The sequence below is a fragment of the Mandrillus leucophaeus genome, unplaced genomic scaffold, assembly GCF_000951045.1.
Source record: "Mandrillus leucophaeus isolate KB7577 unplaced genomic scaffold, Mleu.le_1.0 Scaffold283, whole genome shotgun sequence".
Lineage (NCBI taxonomy): Eukaryota > Metazoa > Chordata > Mammalia > Primates > Cercopithecidae > Mandrillus > Mandrillus leucophaeus.
In genome coordinates this window covers 2,297,185-2,316,198 of record NW_012102954.1, presented here as the reverse complement: position 1 = coordinate 2,316,198, position 19,014 = coordinate 2,297,185, and the positions used below count along the sequence as shown (strand labels likewise).

Genomic DNA, 19,014 nt, shown 5'->3' with positions numbered 1-19,014 from the left:
CTATAAAACAATTTTCATCAGTAATTTTAGTTAACGGACTCACATTGAAGGTAACATACCTAATTTCAAGACTACTTTAATTCTATAGTGGAAAGCTCTCTTTATATCAGCACAAAAATTTCAGAGAAGCATCATTAACTTGATATGCAAACCAGCCATTGACAGTATCCCTAAAACTACTTGTTGCCATTTCTAGCATTAAAGAGTTTATCTGTGTTAGAGAGTTGGATAAAAATTTTAGCTACTATACCTGGTCCTCAGTTACAGATCCCAGTATCATGCCTTGCCCTTCCTGTTTCTCAACCCCAAATGTTTTTGTGCATTTGTAAAGTTGTGTTACCTTGAGATAATTAAAATATATATGTCAAAGTAGTTATTTTCCTGGGGAAAGTGTTCACATCTCACACATTTGCTTTTGTCTTCCTTACAGCTTCATTATGTTCACAGTACTCCAGGGGGTTCAGGTTCAGCGAATCCACCAGTGGTGAGCACGGTCTATGCCTACATTGGTACTCCACCTGCCCAACGCCAAATTGCTTCCTTGGTTTGGCGCCTGGGACCCACACATTTTCTAGAAGAAGTTTTGCCTTCTTCAAATGTTACTACCATTTATGAACTTGGACCAAATTACGTTGGAAGCTTTCAGGCTGTATGTATGCCATGTGAGTAACTTATTTTTAGTTCCTGAAGTTGTGTGAAATTTAACTCCTGCAATATAGATGCATGTGTGTGTATGAGGTTATACATATTGTTTATCTAGGAAAAGCACCTTCTCTTTCTCTAATCTTCTTCAGCAGGATACTCACTCCTCTTTAAAATATTTTCCTCCACTGATCATACTGCACTTTCTGGATTCTTTGTCTTTATGCCTGATGGTTTATTATCCAGTTTCTCTTACTGGCTCCGAGATATAGGTATATGCCCTCTAGGAGTCTAACTGTGTGACACTCTTCTCTTTTTGTGATTTCTCCTATTACATGAAGCAGTTTAAAGTATAGCCACTCCTGTTAAAGGAAGAACAGATAGGTTCAATAAACACACACATACATTCTCTAGATTAGGTCACTTAACATTATTTTTTCTCACTTCTTTACTCCAAGCCTACTTTTTGTTATCCTTTCTCCCAAATGAAATATAGACTCAGAGGAACTGATGTTAAGCTGGCAATTCCTTGCTAGTACTTCTTGCAAATGATGTCTTCCACTCCCTTGTTCTGATTCCACCAAGAATCTCAGAAGAATTAGGACAAGTATATTGTAAATGGTCATAATCCTGTCATTTAGTAATTTATCTTTTCACTCATTCTTAATTAAATGGTATCTAATAAAAGCTAACACTTCTTGGTCTCTTACTGTGTGCTAAATAAGTCAATACAAATGAAGGATGTAGCTGTTCTGAGCCCTTCACATGTATATATTCATATCGAAACACCGTGAATTAGGTACTGTCAATATTCCCATTTCACAGAAGAGGAAAATGAGGCACAAAGACATATAAGTCGCACAGCTTTTAAGTGATAAAGCAAGATTCAAACTCAGGCCATGTGGCTTTAAAACACGTGGCTTTATTAATAACTCTTCTGCTTTGTTGTCTTGGAGAATACAGGCAGGCATATCTGAGTGCTTTTTTGGGGGAGGGGACATAGTGCTACATGGCTGATAGGCATTTTATTCATCTCCATCCTTTTTCCTTTGAATCCAGGGGGACATGTTTTACAATTCGTCAGATAACAGTTAAAACTTTTCTTCCTTTACATTGTGCTATATTTTAAACATGTTTTAAGAGTAGCACTTAAAATGTAGAACTCTATGGCTAGATTTCTTTTTCCGTTTTTTAATTAAAGAAATAAATGAAGAGCTGAGAAGTAAAATAGTTTTTAAATTTACCTCTCTTATTCTACTTTAAGACTTTCAAGCCTCCTCATTTAAAAATGATAGTAAGAATAAAAAAACTTATTTTAAGATGAGAACTACTGATGATTTTGAAAAGAATTATTCTTCTTTTGAAGGTAAAGATGCAAAATCCGAAGGGGTAGTGCCATCCCCTGTGTCATTAGTACCAGAGGAGAAGGTGTCGTTTGGCCTCTATGCACTCTCTGTGTCTTCTCTAACAGTGGCAAGAATCCGGAAAGTGTATAACAAATTGGATAGCAAAGCCATTGCTAAGCAGGTAGGCAGGATGATTTCTTGGTGTACTATGGCTGATTCTCACTGGGAATGTATCTCAGAGTCTCATATGGATACTACTCAATTATGAGTGATTGCTAAAAATCATGCCTTTCATGTGTTGTTTATGTTTGGTTAATTTGACTTCAAATGCAGGCCAAAACACATGTAGATATGTAACTTAATTTGGAAAAGTGACAGTTTCTGTTATGAGTACATAATTCATATTAATTTTTTTATTTATATTGAGAAATTTAACTTTAGAAAACTAATGAAAACAATTACTGTTTTTAAGGCTACAACTCAACTTTTTAATGAATGACCTATTATGTGCCAGGTGACATTCAGTTCAGGACATAGCAATGGATAAAAAGAAAATTTCTGCTCTTATGTTTCCTGCATTCTAGTGGAAGAGACAGATGATAATACCTAAAGAAATAACCTAATCGTAAAGTATGTTAGAAGGTGATGGGTGCTATGCAGTAAAATAAAGCAGGGAAGGGGAAAGAGAGAAGTTTCAAGTTTTAAATATGGTAGTCCAAGGAGACTTTACTGAGAAGGTGAATTTTGAGCAAAGACTTGACAGGGATGAGGTACAAGCCATAGGAATAGGCAGCATGGGATATACCTATGGGTGTGGGAGTGTTTTGTATTCCAGGAATCCAAGTGCAAAGGCCCTGAGAAAAGTACTAATGCTTGCTTGCCATGGAGACATGTGGCTGGAATAAAATTAGAGAGGGCCCAGGCAGTAGGAGAGGAGCCCAGAGTGGTGATGGGTCCCAGGTTGTTTAGGATTCATGGGGCAATTGTAAAGACATTGGCTTTGATGGAGAAAGATGGGAGGCATTATAGAGTTTCAGACATAGGAGGGAAATGCTGTAACTTACATTTTATCACTATGACTTCTGTTGAGAATAGACTGAAGAGAAACAAAGGTGGTAGTAGGGAGACAAGTTATGAGGCCGATAAATAATTCCTATGAGAGATGATGGTGGTTTTAACTTGGGCAATAGCAGTGGTGGTGATAAGAAGTGATCAGATTCAAGGTGTATATATATATACACACACACACACACACACACACACACACACACACACACCTTGTATATGTGTATTTTATATATATACACTTTTTTTTTTGAGACGGAGTTTCGTTCTTGTCACCCAGGCTAGAGTGCAATGGTGTCATCTCAGCTCACTGCAACCTCCGTCTCCCGGGTTCAAGTGATTCTCCTGTCTCAGCCTCCTGAGTAGCTGGGATTATAGGCATGCCACACCCAGCTGATTTTTGTATTTTTATTAGAGACAGGGTTTCACCATGTTGGCCAGGCTGGTCTCGAACTCCTAACTTCAGGTGATCCACCTGCCTCAGCCTCGCAGAGTGCTGGGATTACAGGTGTGAGCCACCCCACAAGGCTCAAGGTATATTTTAAAAGTAGACCTAGCAGTTTTGGGTGATAGAATGTGGAATGAGTGTGAAAGGTGAGAGAGTTAAGGAGTCCAGGTTTTTTGCTTGAACAGCTGGGAAAATGGAGTCAAATTTTATGATTTGGTGAAAACTACAAAAAGAGTAGAGTTGGGAGGAATATTAAGAATTCTGTTTTAGAAGTTTGAGAAGTGTATTCGACATCACAGTAGAGATTTCAAGGCCATTGAAAATATGAATCTGGAGTACATTTATACAGGTGGTGTTTAAAGCCATGAGTCTACATGTATTCACCAAAGCATAGACGTAGATAGGGAAATGGAAAGTTTTAAAGACTGAAACCTGGGACGTTCCAGTGTTACGGAGTTGGGGACATCAAGAAGAACCAGAAAAGACTGAGAAGTAGCAATCAGTGAGAAGGGAGAAAAACCAGGAGGGCCTAATGTTGTAAGATCAAGGATTCATTGTGGAAATGTCTTAAGTGGCCACAGTAAGATGAGAAGTGAGGAGTGACTATGAGTCAGTAAGTGTGACAAGCCATTTTGGCTGATTACCGAAGGCAAAGTCCAAGGGGAAGGAAATCAAGAGACCAGGACAGGAACTGTAAGTATTGACAGCTCTTACAGAGAGCTTCGGGGTGTGTGTGTGTGTGTGTGTATACATATATACATATGTTGGCACATATACGTATCTAAGGAACATAAACTGTACATAACTCTATAGTGAACAACAGAATTAAAGTTATATTTGACTTGAAAATAGGTCTTGTGTTATGTGTGAATGTATTAAAATGTAAGATTCCTTTATGTAGGCAATTTTATCTATAAACTCTTGGATAACTTACGTTTACTTGGATATGGAATAAAGCTCATATGTTCACTGATCTGAAATACTGTGAGGCAGTTAGTGATAACAACCTTTAAACTACCAAAGAACTTCATTCAGAAAGACCCCTGAAGCTGTGTCTCAAAATCCTCTCGCCATCTTTATCTCAGTAAATTGTGTTTAACTTAACTCCTATGAGTTTCCACACTTTGGAAGCGTTTGTACATTTCCAAAAATAAACTCACGCAGACTGGAGTGTGGAGTGCCAGTGGCACGATCTCCGTTGACTGCATCCTTGACCTCCCAGGCTCAAGTGTTTCTCCTACCTCTGCCTCCTGAGTAATGCACCACCAGGCCTGGCTAATTTTTTGCATTTTAGTAGAGATGGGGGTCTCACCATGTTGCCCAGGCTGGTCTCAAACTCCTGGACTCGAGCAATTCCCTTGCCTCTATCTTACAAAGTGCTAGGATTATAGGGATGAGCCATCAGGCTGGACCTAAATGCCGTTTTTCGGTATTCTGATAAGGGAGGAAAGAAAAGATATGTTACCATTCGTGTGTTTGGTTTTTTTCCAATCAAAACATTGAAACTGTTCTTATATAATTACATTATTTTCCTTTCCTATTTTTCAGTTAGGCATTTCCTCACATGAGAATGCCACTCCTGTGAAGTTGATACACAATTCAGCAGGACATCTTAATGGATCTGCACGGACAGTTGGGGCCGCTCTGATTGGATACTTGGGTGAGTGGACTTGTCTTTGTTTTTTCAGACTTCTTTGTTTGCCATCAAGTTTGCATTCACTTTCCTCACTTGAGGGGCAGTATTTAATTTCATATTGTATAGCACTGACCTATAGTGTACGTGCAGTATTCAGAGATTAAATATAACAATCTCAAATTCCGGTCAACTTAAAATTAATAACCTTTCATAAAATCCCACTAACTTTTACATATCCACCATGGAATACTGTACAGCCATAAAAAAGAATGAGATTATGTCCTGTGCAGGGACATGGATGAAGCTGGAAATCATCATCCTCGGCAAACTAACACAAGAACAGAAAACCAAATGTCGCATATTCTCACTCATAGGTGGGAGCTGAACAGTGAGAACACATGGACACAGGGAGGGGAACATCACATACCAGGACCTGTCAGGGGAAGTGGGTCAAAGGGAGGGAGAGCATCAGTACAAATACCTAACGCATGTGAGGCTTAATACCTAGGTGACAGGTTGATAGGCGCAGCAAACCACCATGGCACATGTTTACCTATGTAGCAAACCTGCACGTTCTGTGCATGTATCCCAGAACTTAAAGTTAAAAAAAAAAAAAAAAAAATCCCACTGTTTCCCTCTTGTCAGTGATGATCAGCACTGACTATATAATTTCATGTAATTTTTAGGTAAATTTCAAATTACATTTAGCAACAGGTATCAAAATTCAGAACTATTACTGATTGTTTCATGATTTGGTATATAGCTCATGAGTTTTGTTAATTTAGGAATGAGCTAGAACTAAGAGATTCTGAGATAAACACTATGACTCAAGCTATAATGAAAGTTGAGAGTAGTACAGAGCCTGTACATGTCTGCTTAAAACGTTTTTGTTTTTGTTTTTGTTTTTTGGTTAGATAGGATCTTGAGACATAAACCAATCAGGCCATTCAAAATTCAGAACCAGTGATTGTGCCTTTTAATGTGCAAATCAGTATATAATACTGGTTGCTTTTTAGATTAATAAAAAGTTAGTGTTGTGCTGGACAGAATCCAACATGTTTATCAGTCATTGGCAATTTTTATTGTCCCAGTGAATTGCATAAATCTTTGTTTTTCTTTTTTGGTAATATCGCATTGAGGAAAATTTTCTTTAAAGCACATGGTAGTGTTCTTTTATTCAAAAAATGCTTATTAAGCACTGTGGTATGTCCTTTTCAGAAGTATAGCAGACCTGTGGTATAGTGGAAAGAGCAGTGAGCAGTAAATAAAGAGTTCAGAGACTTAGGTTCCAGCTCCTGTTGTACCACTGTGTGATATTATGCCATTCAGTTATGCTCTATGAACTTCAGTTTTCTTATCTATAAACTAGTAATCCTGGCCCTAATTACCTTAGGAGCTAGTTTTCAAAATCCAGCACTGTAATATATGAAGGTATTGTGGGCTGGGCATGGTGGCTCACACCATGTAATCCCAGCACATTGGGAGGCCTAGACAGAAGGATTGTTTGAGCCCAGGAGGCTGCAGTGAGCTGTGATTGAGCCACTGCACTCCAGCCTAGGTGACAACAAGACCCTGTCTAAAAAACAAAATGGGAAAGAAGGAAAGAAAGTATTGTGAATACTGCAGAGCACATAGAAATATAATATGCATGTTAGTTTTATTTTTTAAAATCTCTATCTTGGTCAACAGGCAAGTGACATTCACATAATGCCTCTTTAAAATGTTAGGAATGTAGGTGTGATTTTTTTTAATTGACACACAGTTCCAGGACTGTGTTTCTATAAACTTACACTCTCCTAAAGTCACTGATGTACTGTTACTCAGATTACTTAACCAAGAGAAGCTTTGGGTAATGGTCAGTAATGTGCTTTGCTTGGTTTATCTATAGGAAGTACATCATCCCCGCCAGGATGGCTTCTCCAAGCTTTTCCCCAGTTCACATAGTTAAAGTGATTTTTACTGTCCCCAAGGTTATTCCCCAGCAGACTCTACTAAGGCACTCTCACTTACTCAGAAATTCATTCTCAAGACCACTGCACTTTTGAGTACAGCCCAAAGCTACACAGTAGAAACATTTGTGCTTGTTGAAAAGCCCTGCTCTTCTCTGCTCACTCCTCTACACCCAGTCTTCTCTAAAAGTATGTAGATTAGCTTTTTTCTTTTTTCTTTTATTATTATTATTATTATTATTATTATTATTATTACTTTAGATGGAGTCTCCCTCTGTTGCCCAGGCTGGAGTGCAGTGGCACGATCTCGGCTCACTGCAACCTCCAACTCCTAGGTTCAAGTGAGTCTCCTGCCTCGGCCTCCTGTGTAGCTGAGATTACAGGCACGTGCCACCACGCCCGGCTAATTTTTGTATTTTTAGTAGAGACGGGGTTTCACCATGTTGGTCAGGCTGGTCTCAAACTCCTGACCTTGTGACACACTTACCTCAGCCTCCCAAAGTGTTGGGATTACAGGTGTGAGCCACCGTGACCAGCCAGTCTTTATTGCCTTGTCCCAAATCCTACCTTTAATGCTTTCCCTAGAATTTGCATTATAGACAGAAGATATTTTTAAAATAAAACTTTACTAATTAAAGACTTTTCAAAATAATGTATACAGTTCTTGTTCACGTAGGGAATTTATCTTAATTATTTTTCACTATCTTTTAATCAGGAGTAAGAACATTTGTCCCTAAGCCTGTTGCCACTACTTTGCAGTACATTGGTGGAGCTGCAGCCATCCTGGGCCTGGTGGCCATGGCCTCTGATGTGGAAGGGTTATATGCAGCAGTCAAGGCCCTGGTTTGTGTGGTCAAGAGTAACCCACTAGCCAGCAAAGAAATGGAAAGAATCAAGGGCTACCAGGTTTGTAACTGTAAAACTTTGCCTTCATTTTACCTGGCACCTAAAGTACCCTTCTTTTTATTATCTTTCATGTTGTTTCAAACTCTGGAAGAATTATGTTGTCCAAGTAAACTTAAAGAGCCAGTAGTTTTATGAAAACTGATACATGTTCAATGAAGGTTGTATTGTTTCTTTATTTTGCTTTATCGTCTTTCTTCTATCTTATCAAATCTTACTAAACACTTGAGTTAGGCAACATTATTTCAATATAGCTTTAATACATTGAATATATTTTCAGAACAAAGGTTTGCTGGTTTGAATGTTGTTTTTCTCTGTGGAAATGGGAATGAAATGAAATGGGGTCCTATTCCCCCTTTCTCAAAAGATTGCCAAATCCATAGAAGATTCAGGGCTCTCCCTGTCTCCTTGTCTCTCCCCTCCACCTCACACCCTACCATCTTTTGTCTCTGTTACTTACTCAGGAGATGTGAAAGCCACTAGATAATAAGTGTACCATTGCTATTCCTGAAAACTAAAAATACAAAAATTAGCCAGGCGTGGTGGCATGTGCCTGTAATCCCAGCTACTCTAGAGGCTGAAGCAGGAGAATTGCTTGCACCTGGAAGGCGGAGGCTGCAGTAAGCCAAGATTGCGCCATTGCACTCCAGCCTGGGCGACAGAGCAAGACCTAAAAAAAAAAAAAAAAAAAAAGGGCAGCATTTAGGTATCCACAGTCTGTACCAGAATTAGACAAAAAATCACTTATAAGAAGAGGAACAAATATTTGAAAGAAGATTAAAACCTCTTATCATACATGAAGTACAAATGCCTTCTGCAAGTTTAGCCATTAGTTTATTGATAATGAATATACTGTTTACTGTGTTGTATAGATTTAATTATACTATTTCAATAAGTGTTTTCTTTTACAAAACTTTCAAAAGGATTATTGCAGCATTGTTTATCATGAAAAAATAGAGCAATCTACATATACCAGTAATGAGAGAATGACTAACTATACTCTAAACATTCCATAGACTATCATTCAACCTTTTAAAATTGTAATTATGAAAACTATATTGCAGAAGTTTATATACAGAAAAAAATGTATAGTTAAGTAGTTACCATCATGTGCATATAATTTTATTTTCTTACTGTGATGTTTTCATTACACATACAATTTTATGCACATGTTGGTAATTATTTACATATATATATTAGAATTGAAAGGGTAAATGTAAAAGTAGATATTTTAATAATAGTGTTAGGATCCCTTTGTTTTTCAGATTTTACCTAATGTTATATTGCCATAATAAAAATTTAGAAGGTAACTTTGAAATCTCAGAAAATCATCTACATAGGATTCTGTGCATGTGTTGGGGGGTTTGGGGTGTGTGTGTAAAGAATATACATGATGATTTATCAACAGGCATGTGGTATTACTTTCTTGTAGTTGCTGGCAATGTTGCTTAAGAAGAAACGTTCCCTTCTCAACAGCCACATCCTCCATCTAACTTTTTCTTTGGTGGGAACTGTTGATAGTGGACATGAGACCTCCATTATTCCAAATTCGACTGCTTTCCAGGACCTCCTTTGTGATTTTGAAGTATGTATATAAGCATAATAATATATAATCAATGAATGCATTTCTTAATCCGTATGATTATAAACTATTTTATCTCTAAAATGTGTTTAAAGTCCTGTAATTTTGTGACATTTATGTTAATATCATTTAGTAAAAGATAAAAAGTAGAATAATGCTGGGGTTCCTTTTCTCCAAGGATATTCCATTTTGCAAATATTTTAGAAGTGAAATGGTATGGTGCATATCCCTAACTAGCTAATTTGCTGCTGGCAGTGGCATTATGTGAGTCGAACATATTTTCATCAGGCGATTCTGATAGAAACTTTTTCTTGATAAATAGGACCTAGACCTCTAATTTTGGTTATAACTGCATGGTAAAATATCATTCATTTTATGTTCGCATTTCATAGTCTACCTTTTCTGCTTCTACTGCTATATCCTAACTCAAGCCCTAATCAATTTTTCTCCTATTCATACTAGGATAACTATCACTTCTTTTTCCCCTTTGCTCAGGCTGTCCTGCATACCCTTGGGACCTCATTCTTTCAAAGGCATTTTCATTTCTACTGGCTTATTACTGTAACAGCTTATACTCTGTTCTCTCAAGGCAGCACTTAATCACTCATAGCCTTTTTCCATTTAATTTCTTGTTTACAGCACTTTGCATGTTAGTTACTATATACTAAATTTATATAATATATCCCTTTGAAACTGCAGGATCTGTGGGCTTTATGATTGCAGAGATAGTGTTTATCTTCTTTGTCTTTGTGTTCCTACCACCCAGAATAGTGCCTAGCACTTAGTATTTGCGAACTCTTATGTCTAGGCCCTAACCGTTCTTCCTCACAACTACTGTAAGCTCTGTTTTGTCAGTTATTGAATCCCTCACAAATAGTGTGCCCTAAGTGCTTTACTGACACTGTATTTTCAAAGCTTAGTAGAAGCTTCCCTCTAAATAAAAATCTATGGTCTGTACTCAGTTTTCAGTATCCCCAACTCTCAGTAACATTGGCTGTTGTCTGTTTCCCTCATATTCTTTCAAGTTATACTTATTTTGCTAGCTTTCAGGTATTAATATCCTGGTTCTTATATCTTTCTATTTTTTTCTATTATTTTCTTGCAGTGATGTTTTCATTATTTTTTGTAAAGATGTCCATCTTTACTTTTTTACATTTTCCTGTGTTTGTTGTTTTCCTTCCTTTAAACTCCTACCTAGGTTGACAGTCTCATCTCTGTGGAGTTGATCCTCAAATCTAAATCTCTAACCTTGGCATCTGAATTCCAGACTTATTTCTAATTCTTGCTCAACACTTCCATTTTTGTGTCCCACCAGCATGTTAACTGAACTTGGCATCCCTCCTCAAATTAGTTCTTCCTTCTAACTTCTCTGTTTATGTTAATAACACCACCATTCGCCTAGTCACCAAGGCTTGAAATTGAAAACATCAGCTTCCTTCTTCTCTGTCTGTAAACAGTCTGATATTGTCATATAGGTTCTACTTTCACATTCCATAGTCTGCCTTTTCTGCTTCTACTGCTATATCTTAATTCAAGCCTTACTCAGTTCTTCTCCTATTCATACTAGGATAACTATCACTTCTTTTTTCCCTTTGCTCAGGCTGTCCTACATACCCTTGGGACCTCATTCTTTCAAAGGCATAATCTTGTCATTTATTCAAGGACTTGCACTGATTTTCCTTTTCTACACTATAAAGTACACATCTCTCAGCCTAGTATTCAAAGTTCTGATATCCAAACCTCTTACTCTTTTAGAAAGCACTTGCTGCATATTTTTGAGGCAAGCACTGTATTAGTTACGAGGGATGTGAAAAGAAAAGGCAAGGGTCCACGACTGAAGGCATTTAGTCCATTAGAAGAAAATGACAAAGAAATAGATAATTTAAAACTAGTGAAAGCCCAGAGATGGTAGACAGAAAGGATTATGGGATCACTAAGAAGACCTACCTAACCCAGCCTAACCTTGTTTTCACCTGGTAACTGACACATTTAAATCAAGGATTATCTTCAGTCTCAGATTTCTGATTAAAACTCAATATACAAACATCAGAAATTTAGTTGCTTAATAAATTTTGGCTTTATTTTATAGTACATTGCTGACTTTATGGCCTCTTATAGCATCCCTAATTACTCCAAACCGCAAGTAGTCTATAAATACCTAATTTACCAAATTTTTAAAATAGTCATTTGACAAATATAAGGAAAAGAATTGCAGTGCCATAAACAATTTTTTGTGATTGTTTTAGAATTTATTGTGTGCATCTAAAAGTTCAGTCTATCTTTAAAGAATATTATACCTTATAAATACTTTGCAATAAGAGACTTTCATTTCTCCCTTTCCATTTTTATGCTATTGTTGTATACATTTACTTCTATATATTTATAATCCCTACAATAGTTTGTATTATTTTTGCTTTAAATGATGAATTTTTTTGCTGGGCGCGGTGGCTCACGCCTGTAATCCCAGCACTTTGGGAGGCCGAGGCGGGCGGATCACAAGGTCAGGAGATCGAGACCACGGTGAAACCCCGTTTCTACTAAAAATACAAAAAATTAGCCAGGCGCAGTGGCGGGCGCCTGTAGTCCTAGCTACTCAGGAGGCTGAGGCAGGAGAATGGCGTGAACCCGGGAGGCGGAGCTTGCAGTGAGCCGAGATTGCGCCACTGCACTCCAGCCTGGGCGACAGAGCGAGACTCTGTCTCAAAAAAAAAAACAAAAAAAAATGATGAATTTTTTTCAAAAGACATTTTACAATTATTTTCTATTTGACTACATATATAGTATTTATAGCTTTTTTTTTCCATTGCGTAAATCTAAATTTCCATCTTGTGTAATTTTTCTGCCTGGAGATACTTTTTTAACATTTCTGTATTACAGAAATATTGGCAGTGAATTCCGTCATCTGGAAAAGTCTTCCATTTCTTTCTTCCTTTTTGAAGGACATTTTTGCATGGAATAGAATTCTAGTTGACTGTTTTTATTGTTTTCACACGTTAAAGATGTCATTCATTTCATTGTCCCCTTTGTCCACTTTATGTTTCTTCTGCTTGGGTTTATTGATTTGTGAGTTTGTCATTTTCATCACATTTGAATTTTTTAGCCATTATTTCGTCAATGATTTTTCCTGCCACTCCCTTCCCTTTTCTGGACACCAATTACACGTATCTTAGATTGCTTGAAACTGTCTCGAATCACTCATACACTAAATCTGGTATTTCTCTTTAGTATTTTTTTCTTATGCTTCATTCTGAATAATTTCCGTTGTTATGTTTTCAAGGTTATTAAATTGTTTTTCCGAAGTATCTCATCTGCTGTTAATGCCATCCAGTATATTTTTCATTTTAACTATTTTATTTGTCATGTCTAGAGGTTTGTTTGGGGGCTTTGGTTGTCTTTCATTTGGCTCCTTATCATGTTCATGTTTTTCATTACACTCTTTAGCATATGGAGGATATTTGTAATAGCTTTGTAAAAGTGTGATAATTTCATCATTTAGGTCATTTTTTTGGCCAATTTATATAAGTGGTTTTATAGAGCTTTGTAAAATAATAATATAAAAGTGAAATAAGTTCCATGTGCTGTATTGTTTGTTGGTTTGGCATTTGGGCATTTTTTTTAACCTTAAATATACTACTGTTTTTATTTTTTATAGGTCTGGCTCCATGCACCATATGAACTTCATCTTTCCTTATTTGAACACTTTATTGAACTACTCACAGAGTCCAGGTATTAATTAATACTCATGTAGTTAGTTATTCAGCTATAGAAAAGGGGATAGTACAGTGTATACAATCTTCTTTCTCTTATAGTGAAGCTTCAAAGAATGCCAAATTAATGAGAGAATTCCAGTTAATCCCAAAGCTGCTCCTGACTCTTCGAGACATGTCTTTATCCCAGCCTACTATTGCTGCTATTAGTAATGTGCTGAGCTTCTTACTGCAAGGTTTTCCCAACAGCAATGATCTGCTCAGGTAGGAAATCTTCTTTGTCTTTGTCTTTTTATTAACTAAAAGTACCAATCAGGTTAAGAGGGGTGAGATGAATGTAGTTGGTTTTTATGACTGTGTAATAACACCTGTAATGTTAATACTATTCAAAATATGTATGACGCATGGAAAACATGAGTGAGACAATGTCTTGCTTTGATGGAGCAAAGCTAATTGTTGCCACTAGTGAATAATAGAATATTGGTGAGAAAAGATATAGGAATTAGCCCAGTGAAATTGGCCTGGATATAATGTATTCAGTCCAGGAATTCTTGGTTCCCAATCCTATTTCCCAAGCCCTGCTAATTTTTAAGTGTATGTGCACAAGCATACATACACACTCCAAAATAGTGGGTGTGCCACCTCTATTTTTTATTCTCTTTCATTCAAACAGATTATGGTATTTTAAATCTGTTGCATATCCACACTTTTTAATATGATATAAGTATTATTTTGCAGACAATGCAAAATGTGGTTTAAGGCATATTGATGGCATGTCTGTAGAAGTGTTCTTATGTTCACATGATAATCCCCATTTTGGAAAATTTGGGGATTATAGAAAGAAAACAAGAAAAACAAACTGCACAATTGAATATTTTTCAAGTAGAGAATTGCTTAAACTGGACTTGGTCACTACTGTTCATGTGATCTACCAAGTATCTCAGGTAAAATCACACTCATTTATTCAGTTATTCTCATAGACTAACCTCTAATCTGTATAGTTTGTAAATCACTCACTTTTGTGTTAATTTGCCTTCAAAACATATTTTTAAACCTGGTGGGGCAGGCGTGGTGGCTCATGCCTATAATCCCAGCACTTTGGGAGGCCGAGGTTTGCGGATCATGAGGTCAGAAGTTCAAGACCATCCTGAACAACATGGTGAAACCCCATCTCTACTAAAAATATGAACAATTAGCCAGGCGTGGTGGTGGGCACCTGTAATCCCAGCTACTCGGGAGGCTGAGGTAGGAGAATCACTTGAACCCGAGAGGCGGAGGTTGCAGTGAGCCAAGATGGCGCCACTGCACTCTAGCCTGGGCGACAAGAGTGAGACTCCATCTCAAACAAACAAACAAAAAAACCTGGTGGCAGATTTAAAACTTCAGCTTAAGAATTATTTTGGAGAATTATAATTATCATTATGTCAAGAATGTATTCCTAGCATTGTAATGGTCACTTTGCTGAAATTATTACCTAAACCTGTAAAAGTTTTTGTTTTTTTTTCCTACTTTATAAATGAAGAAACAAAGCCCACATAATTAGAGTGTGATACAGCCAGGGTGTTTTTTCTTCTCCTGTTCCCCCTACTCCAGGAATTTGATCATATATGTAAACCCAAGTTCTTAACCACTAGGCTACAGTGGATCCATCCAGTTAATGTTAGGACATTCGAATATGGATCATGCTGTTTGGTTTTTGAAACCATTTGCACGTTAGTGCATTAAAGAATTCATATTTTGAAGAACTGTATTTTCCCCATATTTTAAAAGCATTATTTTATGTAATGTTACTTGGGATGGTCCAAGAGGAAGCAAACTAAATATTATCACCTAATGGTCCTTAAAAGGCTAGTTAAGATAAGAAGTCCTATTTTGGCTTTATTTCTTTGTATTTTGTTTCTTTGTACTTTGTTGTTTTGGGAAGAGGAAAAAGAAAATCCATAATCTTGTTTTCCTTTGTTTAAAGATTTGGCCAGTTTATTTCTTCTACTTTGCCAACCTTTGCAGTTTGTGAGAAATTTGTAGTAATGGAAATAAATAATGAAGAGAAGCTTGACACTGGTAAGTTGATTCTGGAGTTTGGAGAAGATAGTGGTCAACTAAATATTATGTCTTTTTTTCTTCTGGCCCAAATTAGACCTGAATTATATGTGATTATATATAATATATGTATAACTTTTCTCATTACGTTATATTTTTTGGCCTTTCTCTGATGTATTTGTCTTATATCAAGCCTATACAATATGCAGTATTACAGTATTACCTACAAAATTTAATAGGGTGTGAATTTCACTTTAAAAATAAAATGTTTCCTATTTTTAGAGTATTCATAGCAATGTTTCTTTAAATAGCAAATTCTTCCTGTGTAATTTGAACATTGTTTGATTTTTTTACTGTGTGTATATCTCTTCAGAAACATGATACTTGTTAAACTAAATTATATCCATATATCTATATTACTGTTATTTTCACTTCCCTGTTAAATATTTAGTAGTCACTGAGAAAAAAACATTTTACTAGAATCATTTTATGTAAGTATAATATAAAAATAATTTCATAAGTTGTAAGTTACTGGGTCCATGACAAGCACGTATTTTGGAAACCTTTCCTCATTTAGTATATATATATTCCCCACTCTGTTCCCATATGTTTTTCCTGTTGTATGTGCTAGGACAGGAGAGTTGCTTGGAATGCATTGAAAGGACCTTTTTTTAGGTTGACCTCTGGAATTAAATTCTCAGAATCTTATATTTGTTCAGCCTTATTTACATTATTACCCTGTTACATTATTCCCAAATCATATCATATAGATTATTTCATTTAAATCCATACCACCCTATCCACCTGGAGGGTAGAGAGGAACTGTTGTTGTATCACTTCCTCCCAAAGGGGTTCTCCATGTTGTCTGTCCTTCCCGAGCACAGCCTCTCCTGTGCTTCATGAGTAAGAGAAAGTGGTGTGATTACAGTTTTCAAAGGAGAGATGGAGAGATTTGAAAAACTAAGTGACTTGCTGCAAATCACACAGTATGTTAGTGACAGGTTCAGGACCCCTGACTGTTACCTACTACCAATTCATTTAGAATGATGTTGATATTTCTCTGATGAAGCAAATTAGCAGTGGATGAGAAGTATAAAGATCAGATCAATGAATAACACTTATTGAATACTTACTAAGTGCTCTATATAATGTTGTAATAACTGTATGAAATAGGTACTATTATTCCAATTATACAAGGGAGGAAACTGCAGCCCAAAAAGATACAAGTAAAAGAAACTTATCCAATATCATACCATTGACTATATGGGAACTCAGGTAGTCCAAACCAGCATTCTAAGCTTTTAACTACTACATTTTCCTACCAAATACAAAGATTATTTCTAAGTTCTAAATTAATATAGGCTGACTAATTATGGTTAGGTAGTGAAAGTACTTTAAATATTGCTGAAATATGTAAGGAATTTATTTCAAGTATACAAAATATGTGGGCTGAACGTGGTGGCTCACACCTGTAATCCCAACACTTTGGGAGGCTGAAGCAGGTAAATTGCTTGAGTCTAGGAATTCAAGACCAGCCTGGGCAACATGGCAAAGCTCCGTCTCTACAAAAAATACAAAAATTAACCAGGCATGTTGGTGTGCATCTGTAGACCCAGCTACTCAGAAGGCCGCAGTAGGAGGATCACTTGAGCCTGAGGAGGTTGAGGCTGTAGTGAACTGTAATTGTGTCACTGCACTTGGGTGACAGAGTGAGATTCTGTCTCCAAAAACAGACAAAAAAAAAGTGGGAAAAATATTTCTCTGGTTTCCATATTTATTTGTTGTCCATTGAATTCAGTAACCATAGTAGTGTTGTAAATTTTTCTTTCATATAAAACATTGAAGTAGGGATGTATAAATTAGTAAATTTTTCTTTCGATATGCCAAGTTGATTAGACTGATATTATCATCAGCTTATTGTCATTTGAAATAATAAAGTCAGAAGCAAATTGCTAGTCTTAATAGTATGTGACATTTATTATTTATTTGATATGCACTGAAGACTTTATTGAGTATAATATAATGTTCTAAAAAATGAAAACTGGCAGTAAGAAAAGGAGACATAAAAGATAAAATTTTAATTTCTGGCTAGATTATTACTTTATTGTAGAAAAATTTAAAGGAAGTAGCTCTTAGAGTAATATAAGTTTTGTGATATTCTTTTGATAAGGCAATTACTAGTCTCTGTCTTCTTAGAAGAGGGAGGATCTTGGGTTCTTTTTGGTAGCTTGAAGTACCCATAATGATTAAGGTACTAAGTTAGCATTTTAAAGGACAGTTTAAAGGTACATTGCCCCAAACAAGTAGAAGTATATAACCCTGAAACTTTAGCCTGAACCTTAGTTCTAGAAAGAAGGAAAGTATAGGAATACCTCAGAAATATTGCAGGTTTAGTTCCACACCACTGCAAATGAAGCTAACATCACAATAAAGTGAGTCACATAAATTTTTTGGTTTCCCAGTGCTGTAAAAGTTATGTTTACACTATACTGTAGTCTACTATATGTGCAGTAGCATTGTGTCTTAAAAAACTGTATATAACTCAATTTAAAAGTTTTTTATTGCTAAAAAATGCTAACAATCATCTGAGCCTTCAGCAAATTGTAATTTTTGCTGATGGAGGGTGATGTCTGGATATTGTTGGCTGCTGATTGACCAGGGTGGTGGTTGCTGAAGGTTGAGGTGGCTGTGGCAATTTCTTAAAATAAGACAACAATGGTTTCAGGTGATGGATATGCTAATTATTCTGCTTTGGTCATTGCACATGGTACACATGTATTGAAATATCATACTGTTCCCCATGAATATATACAATTATATGTCAATTAAAAATAATAATAAAAGCAAAAAAGGACAATATAGTTTGTTATAACAATGGACTGTTCCTTTCACAAAAGTTTTCTGTGTAGCATGCAGTACTGTTTGATGACATTTTACCTATGGTAGAACTTCTTTAAAAATGGGAGTAAATCCTTTCAAAAACTGTCACTGCTATATCAATTAAGTTTATGTACTATTGTAAATCATTTGTTGTTATTTGAACAATGTTCAAAGCATTTTGACCAGAAGTAGATTTCCATCTCAAGAAATCACTTTCTTTGCTCATCCGTAAGAAGCAGCTCCTCATCTGTTAAAGTTATATCATGAGATTGCAGTAATTCAGTCACATCTTTAGGCTTCACATCTTATTCTAATTCTCTTGCTGTTTCTACCACATCTGCAGTTACTTCTTCCACTGAAGTCTTGAACCCCTCAAAGTCATCCATAAGGGTTAGAATCAACTTCTTCCAAACTCCTGTTAATGTTTATATTTTGACCTCTTCCCATGAATCATGAATATTCTTAATGGCATCTAAATTGGTGAATTTTATCCAAAAGATTTACTTTACTTTGCCCAGATCCATCAGATAAATCACTGTCTATGGCAGCTATAGCCTTAAGAAATGTATTTCTTAAATAATAAAACTTTGAAGTTAATTTGAAGTCAAAATTACTGCTTGATTCACGGGCTGCAGAATGGATGTTGTATTAGCAGGCATGAAAGCAACATTAACTTTTTTGTGCATCTCCATCAGAGCTCTTGGATAGCTAGGTGCATTGTCAATGAGCTGGTAGTATTTTGAAAGAAACCTTTATTTCTGAGCAGTAGGTCTGAACAGTGGGCTTAAAATATTCGGTAAACCATACTGTAAGCAG

The 19,014-nt window shown here is 36.2% G+C and overlaps 1 protein-coding gene across 1 annotated transcript in view; it reads left to right on the top strand.

Moving 5' to 3' along the window:
• The window catches only part of WDFY3 (WD repeat and FYVE domain containing 3), a 288,646-nt gene that overhangs the window by 166,048 nt on the left and 103,584 nt on the right, over positions 1-19,014 (top strand). Inside the window, exons 21-28 of the mRNA XM_011985448.1 lie at positions 431-662; positions 2,009-2,169; positions 5,050-5,161; positions 7,802-7,992; positions 9,422-9,574; positions 13,224-13,297; positions 13,381-13,542; positions 15,245-15,339. Of these exons, the coding sequence (XP_011840838.1) occupies positions 431-662; positions 2,009-2,169; positions 5,050-5,161; positions 7,802-7,992; positions 9,422-9,574; positions 13,224-13,297; positions 13,381-13,542; positions 15,245-15,339 (1,180 nt within the window). The remainder of the gene's footprint in view (positions 1-430; positions 663-2,008; positions 2,170-5,049; positions 5,162-7,801; positions 7,993-9,421; positions 9,575-13,223; positions 13,298-13,380; positions 13,543-15,244; positions 15,340-19,014) is intronic.